General features: G+C 41.8%; 1 protein-coding gene across 7 annotated transcripts in view; it reads right to left on the bottom strand.

The window, feature by feature from the left end:
- Window positions 1–18,445, bottom strand: part of LOC143981749 (uncharacterized) — a 70,642-nt gene that overhangs the window by 36,168 nt on the left and 16,029 nt on the right. For 2 of the 7 annotated variants that reach the window (XM_077479817.1, XM_077479819.1), the window contains exons 5-12: window positions 16,759–16,902; window positions 14,335–14,478; window positions 12,559–12,708; window positions 10,331–10,483; window positions 8,413–8,562; window positions 5,137–5,280; window positions 3,867–4,010; window positions 2,216–2,359 (exon numbers count right to left, since the gene is read on the bottom strand). In XM_077479817.1, coding sequence (XP_077335943.1) covers window positions 2,216–2,359; window positions 3,867–4,010; window positions 5,137–5,280; window positions 8,413–8,562; window positions 10,331–10,483; window positions 12,559–12,708; window positions 14,335–14,478; window positions 16,759–16,902 — 1,173 coding nt within the window. The remainder of the gene's footprint in view (window positions 1–2,215; window positions 2,360–3,866; window positions 4,011–5,136; window positions 5,281–8,412; window positions 8,563–10,330; window positions 10,484–12,558; window positions 12,709–14,334; window positions 14,479–16,758; window positions 16,903–18,445) is intronic. The other 5 variants (XM_077479818.1, XM_077479820.1, XM_077479823.1 and 2 more) reach the window with 5 other exon arrangements.

The following is an 18,445-nucleotide window of genomic DNA, read 5'->3' as shown; positions in this document are numbered from 1 at the left end:
GGCCTGCCTAGGGACTGAGCCTGGAGTCACAAGGTGTAAGGCCTTGCTGAGTGAACCACTTTGACTTCCCTGTGCAGCTAATGGTGGAACATGATAGAATGGTAAATTGTCAAGGCGTGAGTCAAGTTGGTGGAGTTATGTACATACTGTACTACCGCGTTTCCCCGAAAATAAGCCCCGGTCTTATATTCATTTTGGCAACCAAAAACACGCTAGGGCTTATTTTTGGGGTAGGGCTTGCCATGCAGGAATCCCAAGTATGAACATTGTAAAAGGGTTTTGAAATCCTGGAAACCTCTCTATTACAGGATTGTGTGGTGTAAAAGTTGTGGGTTACTGTGGTATAGTTTGTGCAAATACCTTCTTATATTGGTGCTTCCATGGCCTGCCCCGAGTTGTTGGAGAGCAAAGCAGTGAAGATCATCTGAGTGCCTGCAGAGGGAGGGGGGCTGAGATCCCGACGCTTCCATGGCCAGCCTCAAGTTGTCTTTCCCGCACTGAACACTGCAGGGAGGGGGGCCAAGATCCCCTGCCGACAGCCGCGAGATGAGGAGAGATCAGCTGAGCGCCTGCAGAGGGAGGGGGGGACGAGATCCCCCGCTGACACTCGGCTTTTCCATGGCCAGCCCCAAGCTGTCTTCCCCGCTCTGAACACTGCAGGGAGGGGGGCCGGGATCCCCCCGTCGACAGCCAGGAGAAGAGGAGAAAAGATCAGCTGAGTGCCGAGCAGCGCCGCATCAAAGGTATTCGCCGCAAACAGACCACAGCAACATACACAGACCACACAACACTGTAATACAGTGCATTTTAGGACTTCACAACCCTTCCAAATAGGGCTTATTTTCGGGGTAGGGCTTAAATTGCAGCCCTGTCCGAAAATCACAGCAGGGCTTATTTTCAGGGTAGGTCTTATTTGCGGGGAAACGCGGTAAGTGTTACTTTTCAAAATGCTATAAAGTCATGTGTCAAGACAGGTAGGAACAGACAATGTCACTGGCTGAAGAAGTGAAGCTGAAGACATAGTCTTTTGGGAGGAGTGGGATGCTGTAAGTGCATTGTGGCATTAGAGCTAAAAGTTTATGTGACAACTAGGGATGAGCCGAACACCCCCCGGTTCGGTTCGCACCAGAACCTTCGAACGGACCAAAAATTTGTACGAACTTTAGAACCCTATTAAAGTCTATGGGACTCGAACGTTCGAAATCAAAAGTGCTAATTTTAAAGGCTAATATGCAAGATATGCAACAGACAACACCAGCAATAAGGGGTATCTTCAGGTGTATACTGTGCTGGAGGCACACAACACCCACTTTGACTCCTGCAGATGCCTGTATTAGAGAACACCAGCAATAAAGGGTAGATACAGGTGTATACTGTGCTGGAGGCACACAACACCCACTAACTCCTGCAGATGCCTGTATTAGAGAACACCAGCAAAAAAGGGTAGCTACAGGTGTATACTGTGCTGGAGGCACACAACACCCACAAACTCCTGCAGATGCCTGTATTAGAGAACACCAGCAATAAAGGGTAGATACAGGTGTATACTGTGCTGGAGGCACACAACACCCACTTTAACTCCTGCAGATGCCTGAGAAAATAATACACTGTCCTTGCCTATCTTGCTCTTTCCCTGCATGCCGGAACACACTATACAAGGCCGCCGCGCTGGCGGCCTTATATAGTGTGGGGCGTGTACTAAACCCCCTGAGCTGTAAGTGGCCAATTATGTCTCTCCTCGCTGCCGGCGATGTGATTGGGCAAGCATGCGTGGTCACAGTGTATGCTTGGCCAATCATGAGCCAGCAGTGCACTGCGATGGCGTAGTGCATTGTGGGCCGTTCGTGCCACACGAATTTGGTGTGAACGGTCCACAAAGTACTGAATTCGCTGAACAGGCGAACGGCCTGTGTTTGAGTTGACCATGCGTTCGAGTCGAAAGAGAATAGTAATGCGGCACACATGGTGCCCCCTCTCCCTCCTGTCAGGCCCTATTCCGAGCCACATTCCTGTCTGAATAATGTGTCTGGGTTTCAGGTGGACTGAAACCCTGACACATGGTTCCAAACCCGGACTGTCCGGGTGAATCCTGGACAGGTTGCAACCCTACCTCAGAGCTGAATTATATTTTCTCCATCAACTGATCCCCCAGTTATTATCTATTTTTAATACTTGCCCTTCTGTTTTAGAGTATAAGCAGAAAAGCAACCCTTACTGTAGTTGTTGGGGAAGAAGCACCACTTGACCCCGGGAATAGATGGGTTGAAGCAGCATCCTCTAGATTGGCATTCTTCAGAACTAATTCCTGGATATCCGCAGTCTGTTCTGTCAGCCGGATTTACCAAGCACTGAGCCTTATCTATGAGGAAAAATTACAAAAATATTATTTTTAAAATAGCAATTAATAATGGTTACGGACAGCACATACATGTTTTGGGTGCTTAACCACTTCCGGACCAGCTCACGCCGATATACGTCGGCACTTATATCATATCATTATATCATATACCATAACCCCAGTATCCTCTTCTTCAGTGAGCGGTCCAGTTTCCGATAAAAGTGGTCTCTGCAGGGGATTCGCCATGAGATCACTTTTGTTGGTGGCAGGAGAGAGCCCCCCCCTCCTGCCACTCTCTGGTGTCCTCCGCTGCTTACCGAAGCCGTCAGTTGGAGGCGATCGGGTCCTCTTCCTGGCTTGGTATGGAGACGAGTGCGTGGAAGATGGCCACCCACTTCCATACCATTGCAGGGCGGAATTGACATCAAAACGTAATTTTCACCCATAGCTCTTAGAGCTACATTTTTTGTTTGTTTTTTTAAATTACATTTATTTTTATTTTTTTGTTGCATTTTAGTGTAAATATGAGATCTGAAGACTTTTTGACCACAGATCTCATATTTAAGAGGTCCTGTCATGCTTTTTTTCTATTACAAGGGATGTTTCCTTGTAATAGGAATAAAAGTGACAAATTTTTTTTAAAAGGAAAGTGTAAAAATAAGAAATAAAAGGTAAAATAAATAAGAAAAAAAATTTTTTTTTTTTAAACGCACCCTGTCCCGCCGAGCTTGTGTGCAGAAGCGAGCGCATACGTGAACAGTGCCCACATATGAAAACAGTGTTCAAACCACACATGTGAGGTATCACCGCAATCGGTAGAGCAAGAGCAATAATTCTAGCCCTAGACCTCTACTGTAACTCAAAAAATACAACCTGTATAATTTTTTAAATGTCGCCTATGGAGATTTGTAAGGGTAAAAGTTTGTCGCCATTCCACAAGCGGGCACAATTTTGAAGCGTAACATGTTGGGTATCAATTTACTCTGCGTAACATTATCTTTCACAGTATGTGCAGGAGGCGGTCCTTAAGCAGTTTAGAACTCATTCTTCTAACCACACATAACCCCTAGAGATGGTGCTGTAATGTGCAGAAGAAAGGGAGCCTTTCACCATTGAATGTAAACAAACAATGGAGGCCACCGCTATTGGATCATGGTAAATAGGATAGGATTGTTTATGTCACGGGAGTGCCAAAAGAATAAGGGCTCCAATTCTTGCAAGCTGAAGCCATGGTAAAAAGTTAAACATATAGATGTAATAGTTTCATGCAAGTGTGAGAAGGTCTGGCCATCTGTGCCCCCCTTCTAATGACTGAACAATAAAAGGAGAAGCAACAGACTAATGAGATTATCTCTCTGTCACTCTACGCATTTCTATCAGCATGTTCCTTGTTAGCATATGAGCACTGTAGCATACAGTATATCACTAGCTGGTTGTTATTGTGTAGAACTACAGAAACTATTGGCACTATAAAAATAGTGTATTATAATAATAAAAATGGAAATGATAGCATAGGAAAAACCCTTACCGTAGCCCTTGGCGTAGAAGCACCATTTGACCCCGGGAATAGATGAGTTGAAGCAGCATCCTCTGGAATGGCATTCTTCGGAACTAATTCCTGGATATCCACAGTCTGTTCTGTCTGCCGGATTTACCAAGCACTGAGCCTTATCTATGAGTTAAAATTGAAAATATTATTTATGAAATAGCAATTAATAATGTTTACAGACAGCACATAAAAAGTTTGTGTGCTTAAAACAATTAAGAAATTTTCCACCAAATGTGTGGTTTAATAAATAAGTGTGCTTTTGTTCAAAGTGCGCTTATTCTTCTTGTCCCTTTACCCTAACCTAAACAATCCCACCCTCACTCAGATGAGATCCATGAGAGCACATGTAGGAGGGTGTCTACTTGACAGCATCATTGTAAGTGTACCTTAATTCTTGGCTGGTGCATGTAGGGGATTTTGTGACATGGTTTCCCTTGTATGTGTGTCAGTTCCCGTTTAATAGGACATCCTGTAAATACAGGGGAACCAACCTAGTCTGTGGCCGTCCGGTGTGGGAGCTGTGCTGAGAGGACGATGTACTATGTAATTTGTTTCACTGCATGCCCCTTCAATGCCACCTATTACCTAGGGCAGCTTCAACAATGGACTTTATCCTTCCTGACCTCCTTTTCAGGTATGAACATCACCACAAACCAGTAGCACCACTATACAACAACCAACAACACAAGCAAACGCACAGCCAAAAATATGCACAGCCAGTAGGGTATATTATGTTTTATGCACCCATGTAGGTTCAGGGGGCTACAGCTGGCCTGAGCTGCCCGCACATAGACTCCAGTGTTTGTTTACATTGAGTTGTGAAAGGCTCCCTCTCCTGGCCATGCCTCCATATTAGAGACCCTTGGACTTCTTTGGGAACATCTCCTTGCTGGGAGACGAAAGTAGATGAGACCCATAGAGGTGGGATTTTTAACATACAGTCGTGATGAGGGAGTCTTTCACTATTGCTCTCTAGCTCTTTCATCACCTACTACCATGCTCAGGATGAATTCAAGGCCTCTCTTTTCTTCTAGAATCCCCTACCCCAATCTCTCCAGTTATCTACTACTCCAGTACTTAGGCAATCTCTGGAAACTCTGGAAACTCATCTCTTCAGGAAAGCCTATCCTGCCTCAGAGCTGAATTATATTTTCTATATATCAAGTGATCCCCCCAGTTATTATCTATTTGTAATACTTGCCCTTCTCTTTTAGATTATAAGCAGAAAAGCAGAAAAAGCAACCCTTACTGTAGTTGTTGGGGAAGAAGCACCATTTGACCCCGGGAATAGATGAGTTGAAGCAACATCCTCTGGAATGACATTCTTCAGAACTAATTCCTGGATATCCACAGTCTGTTCTGTCAGCCGGATTTACCAAGCACTGAGCCTTATCTATGAGGAAAAATTACAAAAATATTATTTTTGAAATAGCAATTAATAATGCTTACGGACAGCACATAAAAGTTTTGGGTGCTTAACCACTTCCGCCCAGCTCACACCCATATACATCGGCACTTTGAAGAGGGATATCGTTGTTATTGTAGCAGCTAGCTACCATAACCCCAGTATCCTCTTCTTCAGTGAGCGGTCTCGTTTCCGATAAAAGTGGTCTCTGTGGCGGATTCGCCGTGAGATCACTTTTATCGGTGGCAGGAGAGGCCCCCCCCCCACCACTCTCTAGTGCCCTCCGACGCTTACCGAAGCCGACGGTCAGAGACTAATGGGTCCTCTTCCTGGCTTGGTATGGAGACGAGAAAGTGCGGGGAAGATGGCCACCCATCTCCATACCATTGCAGGGCAGAAGCAACATCAAGACGTCATTTCCACCCATAGCTCTTAAATCCACGTTTTTTTTTTTTTTTATTACATTAAAAAAAAATGTTATTGCATTTTAGTGTAAATATGAGATGTAAGGTCTTTTTGACCCCCAGATCTCATATTTAGGAGGTCCTGTCATGCTTTTTTTCAATTACAAGGGATGTTTACATTCCTTGTAATAGGAATAAGAATTACACCATTTTTTTTAAAAGAACAGTGTAAAAGTAAAAAATAAAAGGTAAAGTAAATAAGCAAAAAAAATTAAAATAATTTTTTTTTTAAACGCACCCTGCCCGCCGAGCTCGTGTGCAGAAGCGAATGCATACGTGAACAGTGCCCACATATGAAAACAGTGTTCACACCCCACATGTGAGGTATCACCATGATCAGTAGAGCGAGAGCAATCATGCTAGCCCTAGACCTCCACTGTAACTCAAAACATACAACCTGGAGAATTTTTTAAATGTCGCCTGTGGAGATTTTCAAGGGTAAAAGTTTGTCACCATTCCACAAGCGGGTGCAGTTTTGAAGCGTGACATGTTAGGTATCAATTTACTGGGCGTAACATTATCTTTCACAATAAAAAAAAAAAAAAAAAAAAATATTTTTACTGTTGTCTTATTTTTTAATAAAAAAAAGTGTATTTTTTCCAAAAAAAGTGCGGTTGTAAGACCGCTGCACAAATACGGTGTGACAGAAAGTATTGCAACGACCGCCATTTTATTCTCCAGGGTGTTAGAAAAAATATATAAAATGTTTAGGGGTTCTAAGTAATTTTCTAGCAAAAAAAAAAATGTTTTTAACTTGTAAACAACAAATCTCAGAAAGAGGCTCAGTCCTTAAGTGGTTATCAGGAGCTATTAAGAAATTTTCCTCCAAATGTGCGACTAAAAGAATAAGTGTGCTTTTAAACACAGTACACCTATTATTCTTGCCCTGATCTAAAAAATCCCACCCTAACTCAGATGAGAACCATGAGAGCACACGTAGGAGGGTGTCTACTTGTTATGCCGCGTACACACGACTGGACTTTCCAGCAGGCTAGGTCCGACGGTCTTCCTGACAGACTTTCCAAATAAACGAACTTGGCCACACACAAACAGACGTTCGTTTTGAACGTGATGACGTTAATGGGACAAAACAAGGAAGTTCAATACCCAGTAGCCAATACTTGCCCTTGCGTCGTATTTGGCCATCGGACTAGCACACAGACGAACGGTTTTCCCGATTTTAGTCCGTTGGAATTGAGTCTGTCGGATAGATTTGAAACATGTTCTATTTCTAGGTCCGTCTGATTTTTTTTGAAACCGATCAGACTAGCCCGATCGGATTGTCTGACGAACTGATCCTGTCATACCTAGTCTGTTGGAAAGTTAGAATATTTTTGCTACTGACAGCATCTTTATAAGTGCACCTTTAAGTCTTGGCTGGTGCATGTAGGGGATTGATATTTTTTGTGACATGGTTTATCCTGAATGTGTGTCACTTCCCGTGTAATAGGGCATAAATACAGGGGAACCAACCTAGTCTGGGGCTGTCTGGTGTGAGAGCTGTGCTGAGAGGACGGTGTACTATGTAATATGTTTCACTGTCCGCATGCTCCTCCAATGGGACATGTTATCTAAGGTATGAACAATCCTAACTAACTTTTCAGGTAGCAGCACCACAAATCAGCAGCACCACTATGCAATAGCAGAAGCAAATACACAGCCAAAAATACACACAACCAGTAGGGTGTATTATATTATATGCAGACATGCATGTAAAGTACATGTACAGATGTGCTACCACAACTATACTTTATTTATGTTTAGTAAGCAGAGTTTGTTAAAGAAGAAGTTGTGTGTGTAATTTACTGGGAAGAGAGAATTATGAAATATAGTAATGTGTAGTTATGGTGTCTCACAAAGAACTGTGAAATACAATTGTTACTTGTGTAGCTAATGGTGGAACATGATAGTGATAAATTGTCAATGTGTGAGTCAAGCTGGTGGAGTTAAGCATATACTGTTACTTTTTCAAAATGATATGAAGTGGTGTGTCAAGTAGGAACAGACCATGTCACCGGCTGAAGAAGTGAAGAGGAAGACCTGGTCTTTCGGGAAGGGTGGGATACTGTTAGCGTATTGTGGCATTAAGGCTGAAAGTTTACGGGACACTTCAAATTTACCGAAATGTATGAAACAGCTATCATAATTCTCCTAAGTGACCCCTAAGGGACAAGGTTCAGGGAGCTACAGCTGGCCTGAGCTGCTCACACATAGGCGCCAGCGTTTGTTTACATTCAGTTGTGAAAGGCTCCCGCTCTTGGCTGCGCCTGCATATTACAGGCCCTTGGACTTCTTTGGGAACATCTATTTGCTGGGAGATGAAAGTAGAGAGCCCCATAGAGGTGGGGTTGTAATGTGCAGACATGACCAGGGAGTCTTTCACTGCTGCTCACCAGCTGCTTCATCACCTACTCCAATGCTCAGGATGAATTCAAGGCCTCTCTTTTCCTCTGGAATCCCCTATAGCAATCTCTCCAGTTATCTACTACTTCACTACTTAGGCAATCTCTGGAAACCCAAATCTTCAGGCAAGCCTATCTTGCCTCAGAGCTGAATTATATTTTCTCCATCAACTGCCCCCCCCCCCCCCCGCCCACAGTTATTATTTATTTGTATTACTTGCCCTTCCCTTTTAGATTGTAAGCAGAAAAATAACCTTTAATGTAGTTGTTGGGGTAGAAGCACCATTTGACCCCGGGAATAGATGGGTTGAAGCAGCATCCTCTGGATTGGCATTCTTCAGAACTAATTCCTGGATATCCGCAGTCTGTTCTGTCAGCCGGACTCACCGAGCACTGAGCCGTATCTATGAAGAATAATTAAAAATATTATTTTCGAAATAGAAATTAATATTGTTCACAGGCTGCAAATAAACATTTTCAGGTGCTATTTAAGAACTTATTCTTCTAACCACACATAACTCCTAGAGATGGCGCTGTAATGTGTAGACGCAACCAGGAAAGGGAGCCTTTCACCATTGAATGTAAACAAACAATGGAGGCCACAGCTATTGGATCATGGTAAATAGGATATCATTGTTTAGGTCATGGGAGAGCCAAAAGAATAAGGGCTCCAATTCTTGCAAGCCGAAGCCATGGTAAAAAGTTAAACATATTGATGTAATACTTTCATGTAAGTGTGAGAAGGTCTGGCCATCTGTGCCCCCCTTCTAGTGACTGAACAATAAAAGGAGAAGCAACAGACTAATGAGATTATCCCTCTGTCACTCTACGCGCTTCTATCAGCATGTTCCTTGTTAGCACATGAGCACTGTAGCATACAGCATATGAATGGCTGTTGAGGATGCGTCTTTCTCTCCCAGTCCGAGTTTTGCTACACAAGGGATTGTAAGAGGCCAATACCAAGTGTAGCTGGCCAGCTAAGACCTGTCCTAGGTTGCTAATGTGACTTACATGCATGTACAGCTAGACCTGCTAATAACTTTAATATAGTTTATATGCTCACATGTGAGAGATAAAAGCAGAGTTATTTACTGTGACTTTATACACATTTGTATATTGTTGTTATTGTTATAATAGTTGTATATTGTGTTCACAGGAGCAAAATTAGAAAAATGTGCCTTTTAAGATTCATTATATGACAGTAAAAGGTAAGCTCAAGACAGCAGAATTGAAACCAGAAAACATAAAGTTAAGCCTTTGTGACTCTCGGGAGTTTTGGCCAATCACAGCCAATCTCCCAGTGAGCAAGAGTCTTGGCCAATCACAGCCAGCCTTACACCTATTATTTTATCTGGAAATTACCCAGCACATTGCTAGATCTCATTACATCAGAGAGAGTGGACCTGAACAAATTACAGATCCAGCCAGAGTTCAGTTTTATGGAAGCAAGTGGCCAAAATAAGTATTTAATACAGTTATATATGTTACTATCGTTAAATAATGTGATTAGAATGGTGTACTGAACTAGTTATGTGTTCACTTGTAGTTCCACCAAACAAACATCATCAAACATGATCAAACAGACATCACCAAACATCATAACAAACATTCAAACAAGCAAACAAGTGTCCAAACTGCAATATCAAACAAGCAAAACTATTTCTTAAGCCTCATATATACCTCTCAGAGAGATCATAAAGTTTCTAAAGTATTTAAAGTGAAAGTACAGATACTGAAGAGAGAAATATATCTACTATTTTTATGTAGAATGACAAGATTGAACAGTTGAACCGCCATTTTGTTATACTTTATTCAACACATGTTTGTACATGCACTGCCTGCTGCTAAATTGTCAGTGTTTATATGAAGAAAAGCTGAAGCTAATAAAGAAGATATCTTAGAGGTTTGTGTGCTCTTTAAACCTACTGCTTCCATAGAACAGTGCTAGAGGAATTATAGAATAAGAGATAGTCCTGTTTGGACTAAAAGGTCAGAACTTAAAATTCTTCTAATGCCATAGCGCATAAGGCACTTCATAGTGCTGCGCCTACCACACCAAGTCGAATTCAGGTACTGGTTGTTATTGTGCAGCACTGTAGAATCTATTGGCATTATAAAAATAGTGTATGATAATATTAAAAATGGAAATGATAGCATAGGAAAAACCCTTACTTGATTCCTTCCTACCCTTGGCGTAGAAGCACCATTTGACCCCGGGAATAGATGAGTTGAAGCAGCATCCTCTGGAATGGCATTCTTCGGAACTAATTCCTGGATATCCACAGTCTGTTCTGTCAGCTGGATTTACCAAGCACTGAGCCGTATCTATGAGTAATAATAAAAATATTATTTTTGAAATAGCAATACTCAATGTCTACAGACCGCACATAAAAGGTTTAGGTGCTTATGAGAAAATATTAGGAATTGTTACACCAAATGTGTGATTTAAAGAATAAGTGTGCTTTTAAACAAAGTGCACCTATCATTCTTGCCCCTTTGCCCTGACCTAAATAACCCCACCCTCACTCGGATGAGATCTATGTAGGAGGGTGTCTACTTGGTAGAATATTTTTGCTACTTACAACATCTTTGTAAGTGTACATTTAAGTCTTGGCTGGTTCATGTAGGGGGTTAATATGTTTTGTGCCATGGTTTTCCCTATATGTGTGTCAATTCCCCCTTAATAGGGCATAAATACAGGGGAACCAACCTAGTGTTGGTGTGGGAGCTGTGTTGAGAGGACGGTGTACTATGTAATCTATTTCATTGTCCCCATGCCCCTCCAACATGGGCCATTACCTAGGGCAGGCTCAGCAACGGACTTTATCCTTCCTAACTTCCCAGGTATGAAAATCACCACAAATCAGCAGCACCACTATGGAACAACACAAACAAATGCACAGCAAAATATCTGCACAGCCCTTAGGGTGTATTATGTTCTATGAAGCCAAGCATGTAAAGTAGATGTACTGATATGCTACCTCAAGTATACTTTATTCATGGTTAGTAAATGGGTTTGTTAAAGAATAAGTAGTCTGTATAATTTACTACTATATTGACTACTTCTTCTTTAATAGAAAGAGAGAATCATGAAATATAGTGATGTGTAGTTATGGTGTATCACAAAGAACTGAGAGCTGGGACTGAAGTTATATTTAACCTTCCGGGTTAAGAAGAAAAGTGAATTCACATTTAACTCTGTAAAGATTGAGATGCCTGGTAACAAGTGTAACCTGTATAAACCTTGAGGTTATTAATAACTTATTGTGCTGAAAGGACAGAAGAAGTATCATCCAGCTAACAGTGGGAGCAGTGATGGTGGCAGATGAGAGAGGCTCCCCACTTAGTGGCTGGGTCTCCATAATTGAGCCCACTGGAGTGCAATGCCTGCCTAGGGACTGAGCCTGGAGTCCCAAAGTGCAAGGCCTTTCTGAGTGAAATACAGTTGCTTCCTGTGCAACTAATCATATAAAATCATAGTGGTAAATTGTCAATGTGTGAGTCAAGCTGGTGGAGTTAAGTATATACTATAAAGTCATGTGTCAGGACAGGTAGGAACTGACTATATCACCTGCTGAAAAAGTGAACAGGAAGACATGCTGCGCCGGGAAGTATTTGATGCTGTAAGTACATTCTGGCCTTAGGTAATATCTATCTAGCTATCGTAATACTGCCGAGTGGCCCCTAAGGGCTGAGGTTCAGGGAGAAACAGATGGCTTGAGATGCTCACACGTGGACTCCAGAGTTTGTTTACATTCAGTTGTGAAAAGATCTCCCTCCTGGCCGTGCCTGCACATTACAGGCCCTTGGATGTCTTTGGGAACATCTCTTGGCTGGGAGACAAAAGTAGATGAGCCCCATAGAGGTGGGGTTGGAATGTGCAGGCGTGACCAGGGAGCCTTTCACTGCTGCTCTCTAAACCCTTTATCACCTACTCCCATGCTTAGGACAAATTCAAGGCCTCTCTTTTCCTCTGGAATCCCCTTCCCCAATCTCTCCAGTTATTTGGAGAGATTGGGTAAGGGTTTAAACTCATACCTTCAGGGAAGCCTATCTTGCCTCAGAGCTGAATTTTATTTTCTCCATCAACTGATCCCTGATCAGTTATCTATTTGTATTACTTGCACTTCTCTTTTAGATTGTAAGCAGAAAAATAACCTTTAATGTAGTTGTTCAAGGCCTCTCTTTTCCTCTGGAATCCCCTACCGCAATCTCTCCAGTTATCTACTACTTCACTAGGCAATCTCTGGAAACCCATATCTTCAGGCAAGCCTATCTTGCCTCAGAGCTGAATTATATTTTTCTCCATCAACTGACCCCCCCCCCCCCCCCCCCGCCCACAGTTATTATTTTTTTGTATTACTTGCCCTTCCCTTTTAGATTGTAAGCAGAAAGATAACCTTTAATGTAGTTGTTGGGGAAGAAGCACCATTTGACCCCGGGAATGGATGGGTCAAAGCAGCATCCTCTGGAATGGCATTCTTCAGAACTAATTCCTGGATATCCGCAGTCTGTTCTGTCAGCTGGACTCACAGAGCACTGAGCCGTATCTATGAAGAATAATTAAAAATATTATATTCGAAATAGCAATTAATATTGTTCACAGGATGCACATAAATGTTTTCAGGTGCTTATTAAGAATGAATTCTTCTAACCACACATAACCCCTAGAGATGGTGCTGTAATGTGTAGACGCAACCAAGAAAGGGAGCCTTTCACCATTGAATGTAAACAAACGATAGAGTCCACAGCTATTGGATTGTGGTAAATAGGATAGGATTGTTTAGGTTAGGGGAGAGCCAAAAGAATAAGGGCTCCAATTCTTAAAGTTAAAGACCGGGCAAACAGTTAAACATAAAGATGTAAGTGTGAGAAGGTCTGGCCAGGTCTGGGAGAGTCAAGGGCGGAATATGTTGCATCTAAAGTGTTTTATGTATACAATATGCATTGAGATGTGTGTATATGTATATGATATGTGTATATATACCATTGTTTATATAGGTGTTCTAGTTACCTATAAATACCTAGCTTGAACTTTTGCTATATTTGACATCAGTGTAAGGCCCCTTTCACACTGTGGCGGTGCGGCCGTCAGCAGTAAAGCGCCGCTATTTTTAGCGGCGATTTACCATCATTTTAGCGGCGGTCTGCGGCCTCTAGCGGGGTGGTTTTAACCCTCGCTAACGGCCGAAAAAGGGTTAAAACCACCCACAAAGCGCCGCTGCAGTAGCTCTTTGCCAGCGGTATATAGGTGCGCTGTCCCATTGATTTCAAAGGGTAGGAGCGGTTTAAGAGCGGTGAATAAACTGCTCCTTTCACCGCTCCAAAAATGCAGCTAGCAGGACTTTTTTCACCATCCTGCTAGCACACTGCTCCAGTGTGAAATCCCTCGGGTTTCACACTGGAGTGAAAGGGGCCGTTTTTTTCAGGCACTATTTTTAGCGCTGTAGTGCCTGAAAACCGTCCCAGTGTGAAAGGGGCCTAATGGAGCAGAAAAGCATACGCCCAGGTGGGATTGTCTTCTCAAAACTTTCCAAATAAAAGCAAAGAACAGAGATTGAGAGCAGGACTCTGTAATGATGTAACACCAAGGAAGGTCTCTGCCAGAACCAGAAGATGCTTTTTGCCGGATCTCCTGCAATCACCTGGGGTCCTCATTGCCAAGGAGATCATGACATTTCTGTAAGCGAAGCTAGGTAACCTTTTTGTGTATTATTATTGTATACAGACCATAGTTTTGCTAGGACGTAGGTAGTATTTTTATTGTTATAGGTATATCTGTCAGTCTTGTGCTGTATTCCTATAATTGTAATTGTTTGTATGTACAGAATTTTTGTTTAGTAAAAGCACATTATTATACCACAGAGGTCTAAGTTTCCTTGCTTATATCGAAAAGTAATCTTAAAAGATAGATGCAAGCAAAACACCCTCCTCCCCCCTTTTCTAGTGACTGGGCAATAAAAAGGAAAGCAACAGACTGACGTGATTATATCTTTCACTCTACACACTCCTCCTATCAGCATGAGTTCTATTACATAAAGGATTGTAAGAGGCTAATACCAAGTCAAATTTAGATACTTACACTGGTTATTGAGCAGCACTACAGAAACGATTGGCACTATAAAAATAGTACATTATAATTAAAATGGAAATGATAGCATAGGAAAAACCCTTACTGTAGCCATTGGCGTAGAAGCACCATTTGACCCCGGGAATGGATGAGTTGAAGCAGCATCCTCTGGAATGGCATTCTTCAGAACTAATTCCTGGATATCCGCAGTCTGTTCTGTCAGCCGGACTCACCGAGCACTGAGCCGTATCTATGAAGAATAATTGAAAATTTTATTTTCGAAATAGCAGTTACAAAATGTTCTCAGGCTGCACAGAAAAGTTTTCAGGTGCTTATGAAGAACTCACTCTCAGCCTTATCTGAAAAGAATTATTGAAAACATTATTTTCTGCACATCAGGTTCTTTTGAAGAACTAATTTTTCTAACCACACATAACCCGTAGAGGTGGAGCTGTAATGTGCAGGTGTAACCAAGAAAGAGAGCCTTTCGCCACTGAATGCAAACAAACAACGGAGGCCACAGCTTTTGGATCATGGTAAATAGGATAGGATTGTTTAGGTCAGGGGACAAACCCAGTGCAGACTGCACAGAACCCGCCCCTCCTCCTCCTGATGTGATGTTTTCCTGTACACAGTAGACATGGTCGCCGTCAATAAATTTGTTTCGTTCTGTTCCGTTACAGTTCGTATTAAAATTAATTCGTACTTCGTATTTCGTGTCTGAAATTCAGTTTTAATTCGTACGAAATACGAATTGCCGTTAGGATCGTTAACTTGTACGAACGTTCGTTACGATGAATTTAAAGGCAAAAATATACCTCAATATGACAGTCGATGCTGATGGAAGTTTGGTTTTTATCCGAAATACGAAATTTCGTTGAAGAATTTCCTATCCGAAATAGGAATTTTCGTTAAATGAGGGGCTCCCACCATCCCTGTGCTGTGCTGACTTCCTCCTTCGGATTCGTAAACAAAAGTTCGTATTTTCGTACAGAATTCGGACCCATGGCAATTCGTATTTCGGATCCTCCCGAATTTGAGATTCGGACGAAACGAATCGCACATGTCTAGTACAGAGAGGAGGAGGAGGGGGGAGGAGGCACACCACTTTGCCAGATCGGCATTGGAGAAACAGAAGATTGAGCAGAAGTTACAATGCTGGCACATCATCACTGCAAGGGATAATTTTCGAGTTCAGCTGGACTTTAACAGCATTTTACATTTTAGGAGAGTGCTGAGGGGTTGGCTTTTACGTTATGTTCTACCAGCCTTCAAGTTTGCCAGGTGGTAGATTTGTTTCTGTGTGCAGACTGGCCCTTACATGTACCCAATCTCCAGAAATAGATTGTATTTCATTTCTCATGGCCAGCACCCTTACAGTGTTGCCCCCCCCCCCCTTTCTAGTGACTGGACAATAAAAGGAGAAGCAACAGACTGATGTGATTATCTCTCTGTCACTCTACACAATCCTCCTATCAGTAGATTTCTTGTTAGCACATGAGCACTGTGGCATATATGACTGGCTGTTTTGGATTCTTCTTTCTCTTCCAGTGTGAGTTCTGCTACATAAGTGATTGTAAGAGGCGAATACCAAGTCAAATTCAGGTACTTACACTGGTTGTTATTGTGCAGCACTACAGAAACTATTGGCACTATAAAAATTGTGTATTATAATAAAAATGGAAATGAACTCCTGTCATGCAGTGTTTGTTTCGCCCTTTTCCAATATGGCTGCTATGCTCTCTCTCTCTCTCGCCAAGGATGAGGTAATCAATAAGAGCAGAGGTATGGCAAGGGTTCTTGGATAAGTGTGGGGCAAGAGAGAGAACAGTGGATTCCTGCTGAGAGAGCACAGAGTGGGTTGCTGCAGCTTCCCCTCACTGAGACATTCATACAGACTGGTAAAGATTTCATGTTCCTGTTTGGAAAATACCATATGTTGGATCAGGGTTGCAAACCTCCCACAGCATTTTTTACTGACAAAACATGGAAAATGTACTGCCGGAGCACATTTTTTACTGGTAACCTGAGAAATTGCAAAACTTCTATTGAAAACTAACAAAGTGAATATTTGAACAGTATATACATGATATGGAAACACTGACAATACCTTTAACAAAGTTATTTGCTTGAGTTACACTTAAAAAGTCAACACAGCATGAAATTATCAGCCCCTGATATTTACTGGCAGTTGTAAAAAAATCGCAGATTATTACAAACTGTCAGTAAATTTACTGGCGGTTGGCAACCCTGTGTTGGGTGGTTCACTGAATGTTATTTCTTCAATACATGGAATTTCAAATACAAAGCTGTGTGGACTACTGTCTATGTGGATGATACATTTCTCAATTGGGATTTCACTTGCTATCCACACGGCCCAATTGAGTGGAGGCACTGCGCTTGTTAGAGATCCTGTCCTGATCACACAGATTATAAAGACTCTGCTCTTAAATTCTATTCAGGTTGGGCCATCAGTGGCCGCAGAGAGTGAAAAGAATAAAGCTACAATAGCATAGGAAATAACCCTTACTGTAGCCATTGGCGTAGAAGCACCATTTGACCCCGGCAATGGATGAGTTGAAGCAGCATCCTCTGGAATGGCATTCTTCAGAACTAATTCCTGGATATCCACAGTCTGTTCTGTCAGCCGGATTTACCAAGCACTGAACTTTATCTATGAAGAGTAATTGGAAATATTATGTTTGAAATACACATTTCATGCTTGCTTCGCACATTTTGTTGCATTTGCACTTTTTTTGTATTTTGCACATATATAAATTCATCTAATTAGGCATTGTTTATAGAAAGTGTAACTTAATGCATTAATATTTTTTTGGATTCATGTTTACACCATTTTGCATTGCTAAATCACATACTGTATATACAGTTGTGCTCATAAGTTTACATACCCTGGCAGAATTTATGATTTCTCAGCCATTTTTCTGAGAATATGAATGATAACACAAAAACCTTTCTTTCACTCATGGTTAGTATTTGGCTGAAGCCATTTATTATCAATCTACTGTGTTTACTCTTTTTAAATCCCAATCACAACAGAAACTACCCAAATTACCCTGATTAAAAGTTTACATACCCCAGTTCTTAACCTCCCTGGCGGTACGATTATTTCGGATTTTAGGTGCTAAAAGCGGTACAATTATTTTGCATGAAAATTTGGCGTTTTATATTGTAGTCCTGTAATTCTTAGCAATAACTCACTTAAATCTGTCCAAACCAGAGTCTAGCAGACATCCCGGGTATGATAAAGTTTGAAAAATGAAATCATAAATTATAATATAATAAATAATTATAAATAATTGTACCAAATAATAATATAACAATAATAACAATTATTCAATAATGTAATCAAATCAAAAACACTGAAATTTGCTCAGTTGCAGAATTGTCACTGTTATTACTTTTCAATATTTAAAGACGGATCTCCGCACAAATCGCTATCGCTCAATTCTGCGAGTGATTACAATTTATTATCACTGTTTTCTAGCTGGTCTAAAATCATTTTTGATGTAAAGTGACAGTTTTGGTTGCTATGGACAATCTCCAGTTTCCAGGCATAAAGAACAGTTTTTATTATATAAAACTGCATGCAGGACACTGGACAGAACACTAGGGACAAAGGGGATGTGAAATTATTACATACAGCAATGTAATCTGTAAGATTACATTATACTGTATGTTTACTGTGTGTTTCACTTTTTGAATTTGGCGCCGATCTCCGTCCCCGTGCGTCCCAACGCTCACAGGGAACAGAGATCAGCTCTGTGATAGATCGAGCGAGACACGGCTCGCTTGTACAGCGCGGGGACATCGCTGGATCCGAGGGAGAAGGTAAGTAAGCTTCCTCCTGGATCCAGCGATGCGGTCCCGAGTCTGGCTCAGGGTTACCGCTTTTGGTATAAAAATTCCACCCCGAGCCAGACTCGGGAATACCGTCAGGGGGGTTAATACTGTGTATTGCCCCCTTTATCATCAATGGCAGCTTGAAGTCTTTTGTGATATTTGTGGATGAGGCTCATTATCTTCTCAGATGCTAAAGCTGCCCATTCCTCTTGGCAAAAAGCCTCCAGTTCCTGTACATTCTTGGGCTGTCTTGCATGAACTGCACGTTTGAGATCTCCCCAGAGTGGCTCAATGATAATGAGGTCAGGAGACTGAGATGGTTACTCTAGAACTTTCACTTTATTCTGCTGTAGCCA

This window comes from Lithobates pipiens, unplaced genomic scaffold (assembly GCF_037356315.1).
Source record: "Lithobates pipiens isolate NorthernLeopardFrog02 unplaced genomic scaffold, aLitPip1_a1.2 Scaffold_16, whole genome shotgun sequence".
NCBI classification, from domain to species: domain Eukaryota; kingdom Metazoa; phylum Chordata; class Amphibia; order Anura; family Ranidae; genus Lithobates; species Lithobates pipiens.
This window is presented reverse-complemented; position numbering and strand designations above follow the sequence as displayed.